The following is an 18,666-nucleotide window of genomic DNA, read 5'->3' as shown; positions in this document are numbered from 1 at the left end:
CACTAACTGAGATTGTCAGTCAATTTGCATAAACATACAATTCTTAATTAGATAAAGCTGAAATGTTTCAATTATTATTAAATCCCAGTTTCCAAAAAAAAATACTTACAATACTTTTCAAATAAATGTTTTTCAAACTTAATTTTAACATACATCACACATTTTAACATTGAATCAACTTTATTTTTTAACTAGCTTCCGCCCGCGACTCCGTCCGCGCGGATGTCGGTTTCGCGTGGATGGTTTATTTCTCCATTTTGAGTAACTCTGACAATGACATCTTATAAAATATATCAATTGGACCCAAATACAATGGATAAAACTGAAATTTTTTTTCTACGTATTTTTCCAGGATAAAAAGTATCCTATTTTACGCCCAGGATAATAAGGTATAATTATACCAAGTTTCATCGAAATCGAACCGTTAGTTTTCACGTGATGTCTTCACATACAGACAGACAGACAAAAATTTATTTAATCACATATTTGGGTTTGGTGTCCAGTAACACCCCCTGCAATTTTTTTTCAATATTTTCAATGTACAGAATTGACCCTTCTACAGATTTATTATATGTATAGATATGTACTTAGTTGCTCAGTGCATAAGAAATATGGGGATCAACAAATCGTGCCTACTATACCTTTGTGATAATTCTTTAAACATTGTTTTTATTTTCATTACTTATATTGTTTTTTTTAAGACTTATAAATTACACATAATTACTATTAAGTTTGAAAAACACTTATAATTAATTTTACTAGTCAGTTATTCCTTGGGTTTGTCAGCAGTACTAAGATGAAGGAAGAGACTAATAGGACAATGGTCACTCCCATACACTTTGTCCCTGATGACACTGTCGCAGAGAGAGTGCAGAAGTCTTTCAGACATTATGAAGTAATCTAGACGCCTGAAAATTAAATAGTTTTATGAAAATCAGTATTGGAAATATTTTTTTAATATTCCATGCAAGATATTTCTGTATATTTTGGTATTTAAAAGGTAAATAATTATTTCAAATGACTTGTATTTTATTTGTTTTTAAGCATACCTAACCAGTTTAAGAACATTTTAGAAAGTAAAATTCAATCACACTTGACGCGTTATTTTAACATTCTACGCAAGCGGCTCGTTGGTCTAGGGGTATGATTTTCGCTTAGGGTGCGAGAGGTCCCGGGTTCAAATCCCGGACGAGCCCGCGTTTCTTTTATTTTTAGTTTCTTATCATGAAAATCATAAAATGATTTACATCCTTTATTCAGCAAGACCAGAAAAATAAATAAGATGATATCTCTAATCGTCTTTTTTTTCTATTATAGTACGAGATCCGGCTGCAGGATTAGTGCGTTCATCGGTTTTTTGCTGAAAACCGAATTTTTATAATTAGGAGAATATATATCGACTAGGTTGCCAGTCAAAATTTGGCCGCAAATAAGGGTTGCCGGCTGTTAAAAATTATACACCGACGCATTCGCGTGCGGCAGCGAAACAACGAGAAAAAGGGAGGATCGGCTGTTAATTATATTAAATCAATGTTAAAAATTATACACCGACGCATTCGCGTGCGGCAGCGAAACAACGAGAAAAAGGGAGGATCGGCTGTTAATTATATTAAATCAATATTACTTTTTAAATTTGTCATTTTGAAAAGGACGACATATTTTCTTTCACTCAACCTTAAATATTCAACATCTTTAACAGCCGGCAACCCTTATTTGCGGCCGGATTTAATTAGGCAACCGTATATGATAACAAATAGAAAAAAATTAGCTTTAATTTGATATATGATTCATAAATGTACGTTATGAACGTAAAAATGAATCGAAATCATACCTGTTTGCACCAGGCTGCCAAGATGTTGCGGCCAGGTGAAAAGCGGCAACCGTGATTTTTTAGAATCTTTATATCATTTGCCGTGATGTAGACTTCATTTTATTCAAAAAACAAGTGAACGAATTTTTTTCCCAAAAATCGATTAGAAAAATTTTAATTAAACATGCTTGCGGCCAAATTTTGACTGGCAACCTAGTCGATATATATTCTCCTAATTATAAATATACATAAAAAGAATGCGTCGGTGAACTAATAGGCGTAAATATTTATAATTTTTAACAGCCGGCAACCCTTATTTGCGGCCGGATTTAATTAGGCAACCATATATGATAATAAATAGAAAAAAATTAGCTTTAATTTGATATATGATTCATAAATGTACGTTAAGAACGTAAAAATGAATTGAAATCACACCTGTTTGCACCAGGCTGCCAAGATGTTGCGGCCAAATTTTGACTGGCAGCCTAGTCGATATATATTCTCCTAATTATAAATATACATAAAAATTCGGTTTTCAGCAAAAAACCGATGAACGCACTAATCCTGCAGCCGGATCTTAGACTATTAGCATGGAACAACTGAAACAATGTGAATATTTTTTTTCACTTACCATCCAACATTTTTTGATCGACTATTAAACATGTAGCTCCAAAAAGTGTAAGCACCAGTTTTATCTGGATTAAGGTGTCTGAAAGTGTCCACAAATCCGTCTTCAAGTAACTGGGTCATACCGGCACGCTCTTCTTCCGTGAATCCAGCATTCTTTTTATTTGTTTTTGGATTGGTTAAATCTGGATAAGTTATAAAATTATTACATTTATTTCAGAATCGTATTATCACGAAAATGTAGTGAGTGAAAAAAAGGTAACATTAAAGTAGCTAGAACCAATTAAAAGATAAAAATGCACATGTTAAATAATTTAGACTATATAAAGTTACCTATTTCATTATGTGATACATTCATATCGCCACATATAATTACAGGTTTCTTTTCATCCAGCGCCTTCACGTGTTTCCGAAATTCTTCATTCCACTTCAGTCTTTTAGGTAATGTAACCAATTTTCGACCAGCGTTTGGTACATATGTGCATATTAAATAAAATTGTTCATATTCTGCCGTTATTATTCGGCCTTCATCATCTAGCTCCTCATTTTGTAGACCATATTGCACATTCATTGCAAGCTTCGTTGTATATATTCCTACTCCAGCATAGCCCTCTTTGTCGCTGCATAACCAATAAGCATGATAACCAGGAATGTTCGTAACTTCATCTGGTAATTTATCACGCGCGCATTTGATTTCTTGCAGGCAAAGTATGTCCGGTTTCTCGTACTTTATATAATCTAAGCCCCCTTTCCCTAACCATGCTCTGATGCCATCCACATTCCAACAGGAAATTTTAAAATTCCATTCTTTATCCTGTGTGTTTTTGGACGTATTTGAAAAGTCTATAGACTCATAATCAGTTGCTGATTTGTTGACCTTCTTTTTAGTGTCCTCAACTGAAATGGAGAGATTTCTTTGAATTGGAGAAGTTTCTTAATCTTCAATGTCCAATATCAAGCAAATAATAATATTTTAGCAATACTTACTACTGTGTTAGTATTTATAGCTCTGTGAGTGTTAATTATGCCATCTATACTCAAAAAATATTTTGGGCACTTGGGAATAGTTAGCATAAATTTATTTTTTACCAATTGTTTTATAGATTTGTTATTATATATATCTTTACTCTTTTACAATCGTTTATATTAAATATAGTAACTTATAAAACAATTTTATTTTTCATTAATAATAAAATCAATATTCATGCAATTTATGATGTATATAAAATATCCACTTTATTACTAATCTAAGGAAAGCAGTCATTTATATCAAATTACTGAAGAAAGCAATTAGGCTGTATCAGGAATAATATTAAAGTCGCAAATTATAATGACTTTTATCAATAGAAGCAGATACTAGATAGAAGGTTTTGGAAAAATTGAAATAAAATAATAATTTTGGAAAACTGTTTATTTATAAATAATAAATGAATACACTTAATCATCATTAGGAAACATAAGTCAGATGCAATGTATGATAAAGTTAATTACCCTTGTCGTCAGCAGCTTTACGCCTGCGCTTGGAAGTTGGCTCCCCAGTATCGGGGACATCTTCAGGCTCAATGGGTTTCTCTACTGCCTTTTTTTGACCCCGTTTAGCTTTTGTTGGTTTAGCTACTGGCTCTACTTCCATTTCTTCATCATCTTTTGCATCTCCTAAAATTTAAAATGAAATATTTTCATAAATTAAATAAGCAGTCAAGATTTAAGATGTCAAAATGACTTACAATGACGTGTGGTAAATAAACCTTGTTTTATGAAAACAATTTATAAAATGTATAAAACATGTTTTTGTTTGCGAAATGAAATATGAATGAATTATTTTACTTCATAATAACTTTTATGAAAAAAAAACCCATATAATAATAATCCCAAATTAGTAATTTCACCTAGAATCATAAATAGCCAGAAAACATTAAACCTTAACCTACCATTCCGATTTTTCTTATCCTCTGGAGCATCATCAACTTGCTCTTCTTTGGCTTTAGCTTTCTTTCCACCTTTTTTACCCTTTTTGGGTTCATTATCAACTTTAGCATCACCTTCACCCTTCTCATCAGTCTTACTATCAATAGATTCAGTCTCAGCAATCTCTTCATTAGTTTCTGACTCCTTGTCTGCAGCTTCTTTGGCCAACTTTTCTGCCTCCAATGCTGCCTTCTCAGCTTTTGTTGGAGCCTTTTTCCTTCCTCTAGTTGCAGGTTTTTCAGCTGGCTCAGGTTTAGGCTCTTCTTCATTATCAGACTTTTCTTCAGATTCTGCTTTAGGTTGTACTTTGCGGCCTCTGCCCCTTCCTTTAGGCTTTTCCTCTGTTTCTTTCTTAGCTGGTTGACTTTCAGTACTTTCTTCTTTGGTCACTTTTTTAGCTCGGGTGTTCCCTTTAGGTTTTGATTCTGCAACTTCTTTTTTTACAGCCTTCTTGCGTCCCTTAGTGGCTGTGGGTGGGACCTCTTCTGCATGTCCATTAGTGTCTGCATCTTCATCATTATGTTCATTTTCTTCTGCAGGAGTACCAGCCTCTTCAGCAGAGTTATCAGCATTAATAATAGGTTTCTCTTCAACTGGTGTAGCATTTTTCTTCCCTCTTCCTTTCTTGGCAGGCGGTGCAGCCTCTTCATTCACACCATTAGCTTTCTCTTCATCGTTATTATCCAATTTCTTACCACGTTTTGACTTTTTTTCAATAATTTCAATTTTCTCATCTTCTTGTAGCTCAGGTTCTACTACTGTTTTTGCTTTACCTCTGCCTTTCTTAGGTGCTTCATTGTCTGTAGCTTTAACTTCAGCAGCTTTCTGGAAAATATTTATTTAAGTTAATGAGTAATGACAGTATGAGAATATAGATTGTATTTATGATAGTAACTTATTATAATGTATTACATTCTTATTATCCTACACTTATTCGAAATATCTTTATAATTTATTTCACAGAAACAAATAAAAACGCGCTAATGAATGTCGAAATAGATATCAAGTACGTCGTCTATAAAAGGAAACCATAACTATAGATTTAGCGCCAAATACATAATTCAGTGCCATAAAACGAAACACGCGGGTTTTTTTTTTTAATATGTAAGTACTAACGACGTACACAAAACGTGACAAATTTATGATGAAGATACATAAATTGATATAATGATTATTGAATCAGAAAGGATTGTAAGTTAAAAGCATAACGTATAATCCGCGGTTATTTATGCTACAATAGGTACAAAGCAAACCAGTTTATGGTGGTAAAATAACAAGATAGGAACAGTATGATATTACATAGCTTTATTAGTAATAAATTACCTTAGCCTTTACTGTTCGTGGTGCCATTTGCACTTATATTCTGAAAAATAAACACTACTACACAAATAATGAAAGTTAGAGATACCGGCGAACCCGGCAAACGCGTCTTCCAAAGGAGGTGTTGAACGAAGTTTCCGGTAATATGACAATGACATCAAAATTTGCAACTGCTGGCGCCAATTTTTGACATATTATTTTCTTTTCTTTTCATCTATCATCTATGATACGTGTAGTCAAAACAGACTCATTTCTCTTACATTAAGTATATTTTAATCACTTATATGAATAAGTAGGAACTAACTCTATGTACAAGCATCCAATTTAAATCTATCGTAAATAGTTTGTGTTTGAATAAATATCAATAGGTACTAATAATAACTAACAAAATTTTATAGAACAGCATAATGGTTAATAGCAAGTAGGTAGCTTATATCTAATACACTGGAGAGTGGAGATTTCGGTATGAACTAACAAGAAAATATTGCCCAGTTCATGTTTTTTATCACTTTCACACCTAACTTGGTATTGCCACTGTTAATACGAAGTTTTCCCAAGGCTACGTATAGGTAAACCAGAATCTGATAGCAAATATAGAAATCAAAATTTTGAGTGTGCAGCCCTAGGGAAAATGGACTGAACGATCTTGATACTGCTTACTTTTTATTTTGACCTCAATATCATTAGTCACGTTAAGTTTAAGTGGATAATACTGTACTTTATAATGAGATATCCACGAAATATTATGGAGGCACTTATTACATATGTATACATATTATTTATTTATACATACCTATATTTGTATACATCATTATGCCATGTGAAAATATGGATTTAATGATAATCCAGATCAAAACTCGATTGTTTATAAAATATATGATAATATGATAAGTACGATGTTTTATAAAATAAAACAAAAATAAAATAAAATCATGTTTATTTTCGTTTTTCGTATTTACACATTATAAAATTGAATTGGACTGCTTGGACTTGACAAATAGCCGTATTGTAAACGGCTGTAATAAGTTTCCATGAAATTATATTTTAATCAACAAACAATAGTACCTATAAGTATATATAATAATAAATATACCTATAGGTACTATTGTTTGTTGATTAAAATAAATATATAATAGTACCTATAAGTAGGAATTATAAGTACCTACTTATAATTCCTACTTATAAATCCAATTAAGCAAAAAAATCTTTCACGCGCTTTAAAATTGAAAATTGTGATGTTTTTGATCCTTCTTCATCGAATATTTTTCTAAAGACATTGTAAACAACATCTATTGCTTGTGATCGCAGCGGTTTTATTAGTTCAGGATACATCGCCCATTTTTGCAAGTGACTACTATCAAGCTGATTTTCCGTTTGTAGCTTTATTTTGATGAGACACCGAATAATTTCGTGTACGAAACTCTCGATTGTGGTAGCTAACAGAGATAACAAGGATAAAAAATTTTGATTTGATGGTTCTCAAATATTTATTACGCAATTTGTAGGACAATATGTCTGTTGAATTATATAAACATTAACTACGTGAAAACAAAAAAATCAGCTTGTTAGTAATCATTTATGATGACCTCGTTATCGATACACTTTGGAAAGGGGGACTCTTTGAACCAACCATAGATTTTGTAGGACAAATATTTTTTCGAATAATTTAGGTAATTATCTTGAGATTGAACAAAAAAAAAATTCAGTTAGTAATAAATATTTGAGAACCATCAAATCAAAAATTTTTATCCTTGTTATCTCTGTTAGCTACCACAATCGAGACTTTCGTACACGGAATTATTGGGCGTCTCATCAAAATAAAGCTACAAACGGAAAATTAGCTTGATAGTAGTCACTTGCAAAAATGGGTGATGTAACCTGAACTATATCGATATTTCGAAGATTTTGAAGACAAAATCAACACCACAACACAAATAATTTGACAACCAATTTGATAGTTGTCAAATAAAGTTGCCACATGAAAATCTTTTATTTTTGAAATTTATATATGCCATCAGATTCTGGTAGACCTATATGCTGTAATATTTTGTGCAAAAGGTTAGTTTTTGTACATGAGTTTGTTGATAAATTGCCAACAACGTCATTCAGAAGCATTGTTGAATGAGACAATTATTATTTATGCTAAATAAAATAAGTGTCTGAACCAATTATTAAAAAGCGATACTCCCTGATTATGGGTAGTCACCAATAAAATTGTAGCAACTCTCACTTTGTCAATATGGCATGTGTGTCAAAAAAATTGCGTCGCTTCGAATATTTAAGTTAATATTGTTGCTTATTTAATAAATATTTTCCGAATATAAAGAATGCATTGTATTGTGCAAAATTGCAGAAGTGTTTGGACACCAAATTCTGGCATAGAATTTCACAGGCAAGTGTATATTTACGTTATTTACAATATTCCTCAATACTCCTGCATTTACCTATTTAGAATCATTTCAATGTTGTTTTTATGGATAGCGAAGAGAATATATTGTAATAACAATATTATGATGAAAATTTAGAACACCATTTTAAAGATAGTAATGAAACAACACACGACATCGGTATTGCACTCACATGTAGTTATAAGCTTGTTCGTTTTTACATTGTATGACCAGTAATATTATAATATAAATACTGTTAAAAATATAAGTCGTTATTATTTATAGACCATGATTTTTAGTTTTTTCTATTTCGAAAAATCCTGAATTTACAAACCAGCGTGGTCACTCCACAGAAAGAGACAAAAAACATGACTGACGTCATTCAAGGTCATATTTTCTTGTTACAAGTTAATGGTCATAGTGCAATCTCCAATGTATTAGATATAAGCTTCTTGGTAGTAACCACAGTAGTAACTATTGCAGTCTGTAATATAATCAGGTACATTGAGATAATTAGATCTTGTAAAGGTGTGACGACTATTTTCGCAATTCATCTGTGCTATGTGGAATTAAGAAACTTAATGACATTTTTTACAAATCCGGGTTACTACGGTTAATATTTTACATTTTTTTTATTTAACATAAATGCAAAAGTAACTTTGTTAGTCTGTCTCTCATTCACACCTAAACTACTAATAATTGCATTTTTATTGTTTAAATTACAATTTTCATTTACACAAATAACTGTTCAAAAAAGTTACATTGCGCATGTGCTCTTTCTGTGGGGGTGACCAAGTTAGGTGTGATGGGTGTGAAAGGGATAAAAACATACAGGCGTCATTCAATGTCATATTTTCTTGTTACAAGTTAAATGTTCATACTGAAATCTCCAGTGTATTAGATATCTATCAGCTTCTTGTACCTACCCAATACCCATGTCTAGTGAAAAGGACTATAACATGAACATGACACTAGCTGTGACACTAGTCCATTTTGTGATGACAAAAATGGAAATGACCAAGAAATGACAATTGACATTTGACGATGACGAAGTGAGGATTGACGTTTCAAGTTCTACGACGGGTCTTTTGAAATTTCAAACAGCTGAGTGTAAAATCGCATGGCTTTCTGAAGATTTAAATAAGAATAAAACACAATTACATGTCTGTTTGAATTTAAAAAATTCAATATGGTGAGTAGGCGCTCCTGTTTTTAATTTCTTTGATTTCGAACACTGTACATGTTATGTTTAGGTTATGCGGTATTTAACAATTATAAAAAATTAAGATAATTGAATTAAAGTTAACTTTATAAAGTTATATTACAATTGAAGCATTGGGTGCAACAAGGGCGTATGTTGTAAAATAGAGTTTCGAGAAAAATGATAATGAAAGTTGTAATGCCTTACATTATTTTAATACTTATAATTTGACTTACATTTACTGTATAATTTCTTAGACCCATGATTTAGCAAAAAGATAAAGGTATTATGATTATTTTGAAAAAATCAGAAATATCATAAAATCAATTTTTTTTAACTTGTGTTATCCGCCCTTGTTAAACCCAACTGGTAAAACAGATAGGACGTTAATTTTGCTATTGATTTTGCGTTGAAAATAAAATAAGAAATGTAAGTTAATGTGTATTTATTACAACCACCGTTCAAATATTCAACTTAATCATTTTTTCTGACTTTCGTGGTTTTAATCAGATTCATCAAAATGGACTTTGGACTATTCTTAACCGTTTTTCCGAGATTTTTAGTAGCGACAGTAATTTACTTTCTGCAAATGTTTATCTTTAATCCGTCTACTGTTAAAAAGTATTTCCATTGAAAGTTTCAACTTATCAGGCCCAACATTTTCTCTCAACTTTAACACTTTTTCTAAAAACGACATTATGAGGGTATCTTGCTGCGCATTGTCACCTATGTTTCAAAAGTTACAAAAAAATCTTCTCTGTGCATTTTTTTGGAACAACACGTGGTAATATGTCTACAAACTTTTCTAGGTATCTTCCTTCCTTGAGCTGATGTATATTCTTCACCAAAAATTCTCTAACTTTCGGCACGTTTTTTTTCACATGTTTTCATTCTTCACCTTCTTTCTTCCCCTTTTTTTGAGGGGCTCATGTTCGCTTTGGTCAGCATCTGATCTTAAGTCACTTGAATCACTCGTTTCAATAATTTTTTACACAATAAGTTTTTACAAACTGCAGACAGGTCGTAAAGGGTTCGAATTTAAACGCACTTTTGATATCTATGCAATAAGGGCGTAGTGCCACCTTTGACATTATTGATTCTCACGCCATCAAAAAGCGGCTGATCTAAACAAGTTTTCGGGATACGAAACTAGATGGCTCTGTGCATGTTTTGATGTAATAACATCAAAACGGACTTTGGGTACCGAACGCCCTTGTTGCTCCCAATACTTCAATTTTAAAATAAACTGCGCTAGTCTCACTTGTATAACATTATTAAATTACATTAGATAGACCGTAACTGGGTCCAATATTTATTTTTGCTTCCATAATTTTTTTCTTTTACCATTTCAGGCAAATCTGGACAGAAAGGGTACTTTTAAAGTAGAATATTTACAAGAAATTGAGAGAAAGGTGCAAGAACAGTGGGAAAATGAGAAAATATTTGAAGTTGAAGTTCCAAAGGATGAAAGTCAAGAAAAATTTCTTTGTACTTTCCCATATCCCTACATGAATGGGCGACTACATCTTGGTCATACCTTTTCCTTATCTAAATGTGAGGTAAGCAAAAAGTGTTTTTGAAACATACAATAGGTTTAATTTAAAATTTCTGGCTGCACCAGTTGCTATAACACAAATCACCTACATTGTAAGTACAACGCTGCTTTATTAATTAACAATATTTTTTTTTAGTTTGCAGCGAGGTATTATCGCCTAAAAGGCAAAGCAGTATTATTCCCATTTGGATTCCATTGTACTGGTATGCCTATAAAAGCATGTGCTGACAAGTTAAAAAGAGAGATGGCTCTGTATGGATGCCCTCCAGAGTTCCCAGAAGATGAAGAAGTTGTGAAAGTAGAAGAGGATGTAGTGCCCAAGGATAAAAGTAAAGGCAAGAAAAGTAAGGCGGTTGCTAAGGCTGGCTCGGCTAAATACCAATGGCAGATTATGCAGAGCCTCGGCATCCCAGAGGAAGAGATTAAAGAGTTTGCTAATGAAGAACATTGGCTTGAATATTTCCCACCAAGAGCTGTTGCTGATTTGAAGAGAATGGGACTTCATGTATGTTTTTATTATTTATATTTTTAGAGATGATTAACTTAATTTTAAGACAAATATTTGATTTTTTTTTGCTTATATCTGAGATATTTAAAATTCTTCATAAGATATATTTAAATTGTGGATATTTTCCAAAATAAAATATACAAAAGGTTGTGTTAATATTATTGTTATATAAATTCAATTGTATTATTAATTCATTATATAAACCATTTTCCTTATTATTTATTTCCTATACAGGTTGACTGGCGGCGGAAGTTCATAACAACTGATATTAATCCGTTTTACGATTCCTTTGTAAGATGGCAATTTAATCATCTCAAAAATCGTAATAAAATCATGTTTGGTAAACGGTACACAATTTACTCACCGTTGGACAAACAGCCTTGTATGGACCACGATAGAAGCACTGGTGAGGGGGCTGGACCTCAGGAATATACTCTTATCATGATGAAAGTACTAGAACCCCTGCCGGAAGTTCTGAAGTACGTTATTTAGTAGTTTTAAAGTAAATTTCCTTTTCCTATATACTTATAAAAAAAGGATTGTTATTTCAAATAATAGAAAATAAGTTTATGTACTGAAGAATTTCAACTAATTGCAAGCTATGGTGGCAAACTTTCCCTTTCAAGTGTTTTTACATACATATCAACATTTTCCATTGTATTAATATAATATATGTTTTTATACTTTGATTTAACCATGGCTTAATTTAACAGATGTTTTGCCGGGAAGCCGGTAAGTTTCGTCACAGCAACTCTGCGACCTGAAACAATGTACGGTCAGACTAACTGCTGGATTCATCCGGATATTAAGTACATAGCTTTTGAGACTGTCAATAATGGTATTTTCATTTGCACCAAACGTGCCGCAAGAAATATGTCCTATCAAGGATTTACAAAGAATGATGGTGAATTTGTAATACTTAAAGAAATTGTAGGGCAAGATCTTTTAGGAGTAGCATTAAAAGCACCTTTTACAAGTTACCCAAAGATCTATTCTCTACCAATGTTGACCATTAAAGAAGATAAAGGGACTGGTATCGTTTCAAGTGTTCCTTCAGACTCGCCTGATGATTACGCAGCATTAGTTGACTTACAGAAAAAACCTGCATTTAGAGAAAAATACGGAATTAAAGATGAAATCGTTCTCTCTATCAAACCTATTCCTGTCCTAGAGGTGCCCGAATTTGGAAACCTATCAGCTGTACACTTATACGAGAAACTAAAGATTCAGAGTCAGAATGATAGAGAAAAGCTAACTCAAGCTAAAGATATGGTGTACTTGAAAGGATTTTACGACGGCGTTCTGATCGTGGGCGATTATAAGGGCAAGAAAATCCAGGAAGTCAAAAAAGCTATTCAGAATCAATTGGTTAAGGAAAATGGGGCTGTTATATATTACGAACCCGAGAAAAATATTATATCAAGGTCTGGTGATGAGTGTGTTGTTGCTCTTTGTAATCAGTGGTATCTTGATTATGGCGATGAGGGTTGGAAGGCACAAGCCGAGAAGGCGTTAGCTGCCATGAACACCTTCCATGAGGAGGTTAGAAGGAACTTATCCGGAACTATCAAGTGGCTTCATGAATACGCGTGCTCTAGAACTTATGGCCTAGGTGAGTTGCACCTCTACAGTATACTGCTACAAGTTATAATGAGTGAAAATTAGTCATTTAATTGCACTTTTACGTTTGTGAATCTACTTTTTTTTCCAGGTACAAAATTGCCCTGGGACACTCAGTGGGTGATAGAATCTCTGTCTGATTCAACAATATACAATGCATACTATACAGTTGCACATTTCCTGCAAGGAAACACTTTTAGAGGCAATGTAGAGAATGCTCTTAAAATCAAACCTGAACAAATGACACTCGAAGTTTGGGATTACATATTTTTCAAAGATGCGCCATTCCCGAAAGATACAAAGATTCCTAAAGCATCTTTAGACCTTATGAAGAAATCATTTAACTATTGGTAAAATATTTGTACAACGGAATTGTTAACTTTATTTCATTGAAGTGTACATTCGTTGTAACAATTTATTGTTTTAAAGGTATCCAGTCGACATGAGAACATCAGGGAAGGACTTAATCCAAAACCACTTATCGTACTTTATTTTCGTCCACTGCGCTATTTGGCCGAACGAAGAGGACAAGTGGCCACAGGGAATCCGTGCTAATGGACATCTGTTACTAAACTCCGCAAAAATGTCAAAATCCGATGGAAACTTCCTAACATTGTCGGAATCTTTGGACAAATTCAGTGCTGATGGGATGCGTTTGACGCTGGCTGATGCTGGAGATTCTATAGAGGATGCCAATTTCGTTGAAAGTACGGCAGATGCGGCTATCCTAAGGCTGTATACCTTTATCGAATGGGTTAAAGAAATGATGGCTACAGAGTCAACTTTAAGAACAGGTAAGAAATTTTACGGTCAAATAAAAATTTGTATATAATTTCTGTCCTAATAATATGATATGCTAAGTAAAATATAATTTCAGGTGAATACAACTTCCATGACAAAGTGTTCATAAGCGAAATGAACATGAAGATCAAACAGACAGACGAGAATTACAGCAAAGTGTTGTTCAAGGAAGCTCTGAAGACGGGATTCTTTGAACTACAAGCCGCACGTGATAAGTATAGGTATGTTACGTTTTTTTGATGTAAGTTATAAAGTACTAAAGTGTACTAAAGTGTATTAGAAAAAAATTCAATTATAATTGACCAACTAATGCCATTGGACTTGTTTATAATTTTTCTTCTTTCATCAATCTACTGATAGATTACGAAAAGATCATAACATTATCAACATAGCGAAATATTTAAAATTTTCTTATTTTCCATCCATCTTTTTTATTTCTTCCTACACTTAAAAACACAAAATGCGTAATTTCATGGCTAATAATATAAGTTTGAAGTCACGTGATTATAGTATAATTAAATATTTTTCTTTTATTCTATAATATGATACAATTATTTAACTGCAATGATAAAAGGGCGATAGTTTTCAATAAATTTTGTTTACAAAACGATAAAATTAATTTTGGAACGAAGTTCCTTATCGCGCGTTGTGAAAGGAGGCTAGACGGAAAAAATTCTTACGGAAAGTTGTCACGACACTTTTTGCTAGAGTTGTAAGCCGTGCGGCGTGCGCGTGCGCGTGCGACAGAGAGTGTCTGTCTCTCTCTAACAACACTTCGTTCCATCCGGATGCCCCTTGACATCGCTTAAGTTTTTTTTTATTTAAAATGTCATACAAATACGACATAATATTTTCGTTATCAAATCAAGGATTCATGAGTATTCAGTGGCCGAGAGGCTAGGCGTTGCCCCGGTATGGCCTCGTTATCGAATTATTCGTAAAAAAATTCTCTTTATTTTTTAAGGTATTTTTTGTGCACTACATGTATAAAAAAGTCTAATATATATTTTTCTAACACGTATATTTGTTTGATTAGGGAGTTATGCTGGGAGCGCGGCATGCACGCGGCGCTAGTGCGGCGCTACGTGGCGGTGCAGGCCGCGCTCGTGTCGCCCGTGTGCCCGCACGTCGCTGAGCACGTGTGGCAGCTGCTGGCCAATGTGAGTGCATTTGTGATTAGTTATTTATTTATTTAAACAGAATTATTTTTTGTACTTTTCAGTAATACATTGCGTTTGTCCACGCAGAGGGGTTTCACTCCAAAGTTTAGGTATGTTTCGCGCCGTTGCCGGCTGAGTTGGCAGTCGAGCGCGGGTTGCCTGCCACTCGCCGTTGGTCGCGTGACGTGTGTTCGCGAACCTATGAAAAATGGGCGACGAGTACCAACCCTGAGCTATTATAGCTGTAGAGCTAGCTATTATTTATGCCTAAAGTTGACTTGTTGGGGGATGAACCTTCTGTATGTAGTAACTATGCGTACGTAGTAGTCTATATTCTCTGCTCCAACTTATACAGGGTGACTTGCGTTAGGTTGCGTTGTTTGCGAGTGAACTAAATGAAATCGCATTCAAAAATTGAATTCAAGTTGACTTTGGTGTCGAAACAAGTAAACATTTATATGGAGTACCGACTTCGACATATTTCGAAAAAAATATTTGAATTACATATTAACATATGTAAGTTTCCTATTCAAGTAAGATTAAGTAAAAAAAATTTTTAAATGTATTTTTATACAGAAAACAAGTATTCTCCACGAGCGCTGGCCAGTGGCCGGTGAAATCGATGAAGTGGCGGTGAAAGCCAGCAACTACCTCATGGAAGCGGCTCACTCTTTCCGCATCTACCTCAAGAACCACTGCGCTGTGAAGAAACCCAAGAAGGGAGAAGCACCCAAACCTGAACCTAAACCCAATAAAGCTGTTATTTGGGTGGCTAAGGAGTATCCCAAGTGGCAGCATACTATTATTACTACGATGAAAGAGTTGAATGGGGTAAGTTTCTTTAAAAAAATGTTATAATTTAAATATTGCTCCTTAAAATAGTATATGTAATAATATAACAAAAAAAAAATGGCATCGTAAAAATTCTACTTCGATTTATTAAGAACATAAAAGCATGATTTTACCTTCATCTGTAATATTTACTCAATAGTAATATCTATGATCTTGAAGTATGTTGTTTGTTACTTATTTTTTGGATTAACTCATTTTTTTAATTCTCAGCCATCAGGTCTCCCGGACAACAAGGTGATATCCAGCAAGTTGTCCCAAATAACATCTCTCCAACGCTACATGAAGCGAGCTATGCCGTTCGCGCAAACCGTTCGAGACGCGTACGAGCGTATCGGCACAGATGCGTTCTCGCTAGCACTGCCGTTCGATGAGGCCGCGCTGCTGGAGGATAATAAGCACTATCTCATGAGCACTTTGGACGTGAGTCGCTTGCACTTGTTTTGTTTAGATATGTTAGCGGTACAGATGCGTTCTCGCTAGCACTGCCGTTCGATGAGGCCGCGCTGTTAGAGGAAAATAAGCACTATCTCATGAGCACTTTGGACGTAAGTCGCTTGCACTTTTTTGTATGTAGATCTTAGCGGTACAGATGCGTTCTCGCTAGCGCTGCCGTTTGATGAGGCGGCGCTGTTGCAGGATAATAAGCACTATCTCATGAGCACTTTGGACGTGAGTCGCTTGCACTTTTTTGTTTAGAAATGTTATAGCGATACAGATGCGTTCTCGCTAGCGCTGCCGTTCGATGAGGCCGCGCTGCTGCAGGATAATAAGCACTATCTCATGAGCACTTTGGATGTGAGTCGCTTGCACCTGTTTTGTTTATCGTGGTAATAATTAAGAGATGTGTAATATGGTACTGTAATGATGATCCGATTCGAGTTTAGTGTAAAATGGAATACAATAGTTTACGAGTATTTTCAGGAAAATTTTTGATGTTAGTTATTTTTATTTTTATTGCATTTGTTTTGCATTGTAAAATTTTTAATCTCTTACATTTTGTTGTTTCATGATTTTTGAACATAATAAATCAAAATTGACTAACTTTATTCCATAACAGAGATTCCCAAGAAAAAGTAAAATTAGTTGTTCACATGTTAGTCAATGAATAAAACATTACACAACCCTATTCGTATCAAAACCATATTCCTCATATATTCTTATGATTCTATAACCCCCAACACGGTACACAAATTAACCAGCTAATATTAAATTTACAGCTCGAGTCAATAGAAGTGAAGCACACAGACAGCACAGACGTGCCAGAGAAGACCCGCGAAGAGTGTGCTCCCGGAGCCGCACATGTGTCCTTCTCAAGAATTCCCGCAATACGCCTCACTGCAATCAGTCCGGCGGCGAAGTCGGGACTGTTTACAGCACACGTGGATATAATGCAGGGGGATAATGTGGAGAAGGTTAAGGCGAAGCTGGCCAAGGAAGTCAAGGCGGTTAAGGGTGAGTGTGTCTTCTTGTGATCTGTCATACAGCGCTTCATTGCAGTCTACCCGTTGGCGAAATCGGGCCTGTTTACTGCACACGTGGACGTGATGCAAGGGGATAATGTTGAGAAGGTTAAGGCGAAGCTGGCCAAGGAGGTGGAAGCTGTTAAGGGTGAGTGTTTTCTTGTGATCTACTATACAGCCCTTCGTTGTGATCAGCCCGGTGGCGAAATCGGGACTGTTTACTGCACACGTGGATGTGATGCAAGGGGACAATTTGGAGAAGGTTAAGGCGAAGGTCGCCAAGGAAGTCAAGGCGGTTAAGGGTGAGTGGTTAATAAGAAAACAATTGAATAAACATATCGCTCTCCAGCGCAGTGCAGTTAGCCCGGTGCGGGTGCCGATTTGCCGATTCACAACGCAAATAGAAAAAGAATAGATTTTGTGAACTAAATAACAGTTAATTTCATTTTCTTTTCATTTCATTTAATTTTCATTTTATCACTTTATTTTCACTTTCTTTCCATTTCATTATATAATATGTACTTTCTTATTGTAGGTACTAAAAGTAAAATTTTAATAGACATTTTGGAGTTTAACAAACTACAATATGATTGCTTGTGTATTACTATCAAATATAACTTAAAAAACGCATGCCTGAAAACTAGACACGTGCGAAGCACAGCAAATCTCAATAAATGAAATATCATTTGATCACATGATTTTTATTTGTAAAATTATTCCAATTTCAGATCTCAACTCCCTAAAGTTATGGCGTTACATCGACCCCATACTGGGCCCGCGTAAGATCCCAATTCCCGGCGACACAGAAACAAAATGCGTACCCATAGACAACGATGCAGTACTGCGGGTATTAGTGGACGATAAACGGATCGAACTCGTCGATAATGGCAAGAATATCGATGTAGGATTACAGATTGTGTACACTTATATGTGAAAATTGAAATATATTTATTTATTTTGCATTGAAAATGTGTTTTATTTCGATTTAATTGTGTATATTGGCCTAGCGTGTTTGTTTACGTAATAAAATATACGTATGGGTAATGGGTAATCAAACATAAAACATAAACATGTACATATTTGTATTTTAATTTACCCCATTTACCCAATGAGACTGGGTGGTCGAAATTTAGTCACAGTTTAAAATATGTTGTTTCAAAGTGTTTATACATTGTAAAAATATACGTAGAGATTCTACAAATCGTTCCTTCAATACCATTGAAATGTGATTGAAATGGTAAAAAACATAGATATATTCTTTACAGATAAATAATTTCAATAAATAATCTAACAAACATTACTATGCTTTCTATTAAGAACTGATCAAATAATGCTCTGGATGCACTTCGCTTACGATTAGGCGAGATCGTAGTGAAGCACCGACACTAAAAAATTGT

The 18,666-nt window shown here is 34.2% G+C and overlaps 2 protein-coding genes and 1 non-coding gene across 5 annotated transcripts; 2 read left to right on the top strand and 1 right to left on the bottom strand.

The window, feature by feature from the left end:
* Nucleotides 1-482: 482 nt before the first annotated feature.
* Nucleotides 483-5,880, bottom strand: LOC123691816 (DNA-(apurinic or apyrimidinic site) endonuclease-like). Its single transcript, XM_045636385.1, has 6 exons — nt 5,729-5,880; nt 4,369-5,230; nt 3,929-4,093; nt 2,771-3,334; nt 2,442-2,622; nt 483-908 (listed from the first exon to the last, which is right to left on the bottom strand). The coding sequence occupies exons 1-6, from the start codon at nt 5,753-5,755 to the stop codon at nt 767-769; spliced, it is 1,941 nt and encodes a 646-aa protein (XP_045492341.1). The 5' UTR covers nt 5,756-5,880; the 3' UTR covers nt 483-766.
* Nucleotides 1,125-1,196, top strand: Trnap-agg. Its single transcript has one exon. It is a non-coding gene; the product is annotated as a tRNA-Pro (tRNA).
* Nucleotides 5,881-9,164: 3,284 nt separating the features above from the next.
* LOC123691740 (leucine--tRNA ligase, cytoplasmic) lies at nt 9,165-18,238 on the top strand. 3 transcript variants are annotated; one of them, XM_045636278.1, is made up of 14 exons: nt 9,165-9,304; nt 10,666-10,872; nt 11,005-11,373; nt 11,611-11,855; nt 12,090-12,988; nt 13,088-13,346; nt 13,426-13,790; nt 13,874-14,018; nt 14,834-14,957; nt 15,534-15,788; nt 16,020-16,149; nt 16,275-16,354; nt 17,027-17,261; nt 17,998-18,238. In XM_045636278.1, the coding sequence occupies exons 1-14, from the start codon at nt 9,302-9,304 to the stop codon at nt 18,201-18,203; spliced, it is 3,522 nt and encodes a 1,173-aa protein (XP_045492234.1). In that variant the 5' UTR covers nt 9,165-9,301; the 3' UTR covers nt 18,204-18,238. The 3 variants fall into 3 exon arrangements, with proteins under 3 accessions (XP_045492234.1, XP_045492236.1, XP_045492233.1); XM_045636280.1 differs by having other exon boundaries at nt 16,020-16,181; nt 16,307-16,354; XM_045636277.1 differs by lacking the exon at nt 16,275-16,354 and having other exon boundaries at nt 16,020-16,229.
* Nucleotides 18,239-18,666: the final 428 nt, after the last annotated feature.

Source organism: Colias croceus, chromosome 5 (genome assembly GCF_905220415.1).
Source record: "Colias croceus chromosome 5, ilColCroc2.1".
Taxonomy (NCBI): Eukaryota; Metazoa; Arthropoda; class Insecta; order Lepidoptera; family Pieridae; genus Colias; species Colias croceus.
The sequence above is the reverse complement of the archived record's forward strand: the minus strand, read 5'-3'. Positions and strand labels throughout refer to the sequence as shown.

What these genes read in the sequence shown, in the direction of transcription:
- LOC123691816 (XM_045636385.1), bottom strand. Translation starts at nt 5,755, where the DNA reads ATGGCACCACGAACAGTAAAGGCTAAG. An exon ending in TGTATCACATAATGAAATAG is followed by an intron (nt 2,623 to 2,770) that starts GTAACTTTATAT and finishes TAACTTATCCAG; the next exon opens with ATTTAACCAATCCAAAAACA. An exon ending in CGATCAAAAAATGTTGGATG is followed by an intron (nt 909 to 2,441) that starts GTAAGTGAAAAA and finishes TTTAATTTTCAG; the next exon opens with GCGTCTAGATTACTTCATAA.
- LOC123691740 (XM_045636278.1), top strand. An exon ending in CCCCTGCCGGAAGTTCTGAA is followed by an intron (nt 11,856 to 12,089) that starts GTACGTTATTTA and finishes TTAATTTAACAG; the next exon opens with ATGTTTTGCCGGGAAGCCGG. An exon ending in AAGAAATCATTTAACTATTG is followed by an intron (nt 13,347 to 13,425) that starts GTAAAATATTTG and finishes ATTGTTTTAAAG; the next exon opens with GTATCCAGTCGACATGAGAA.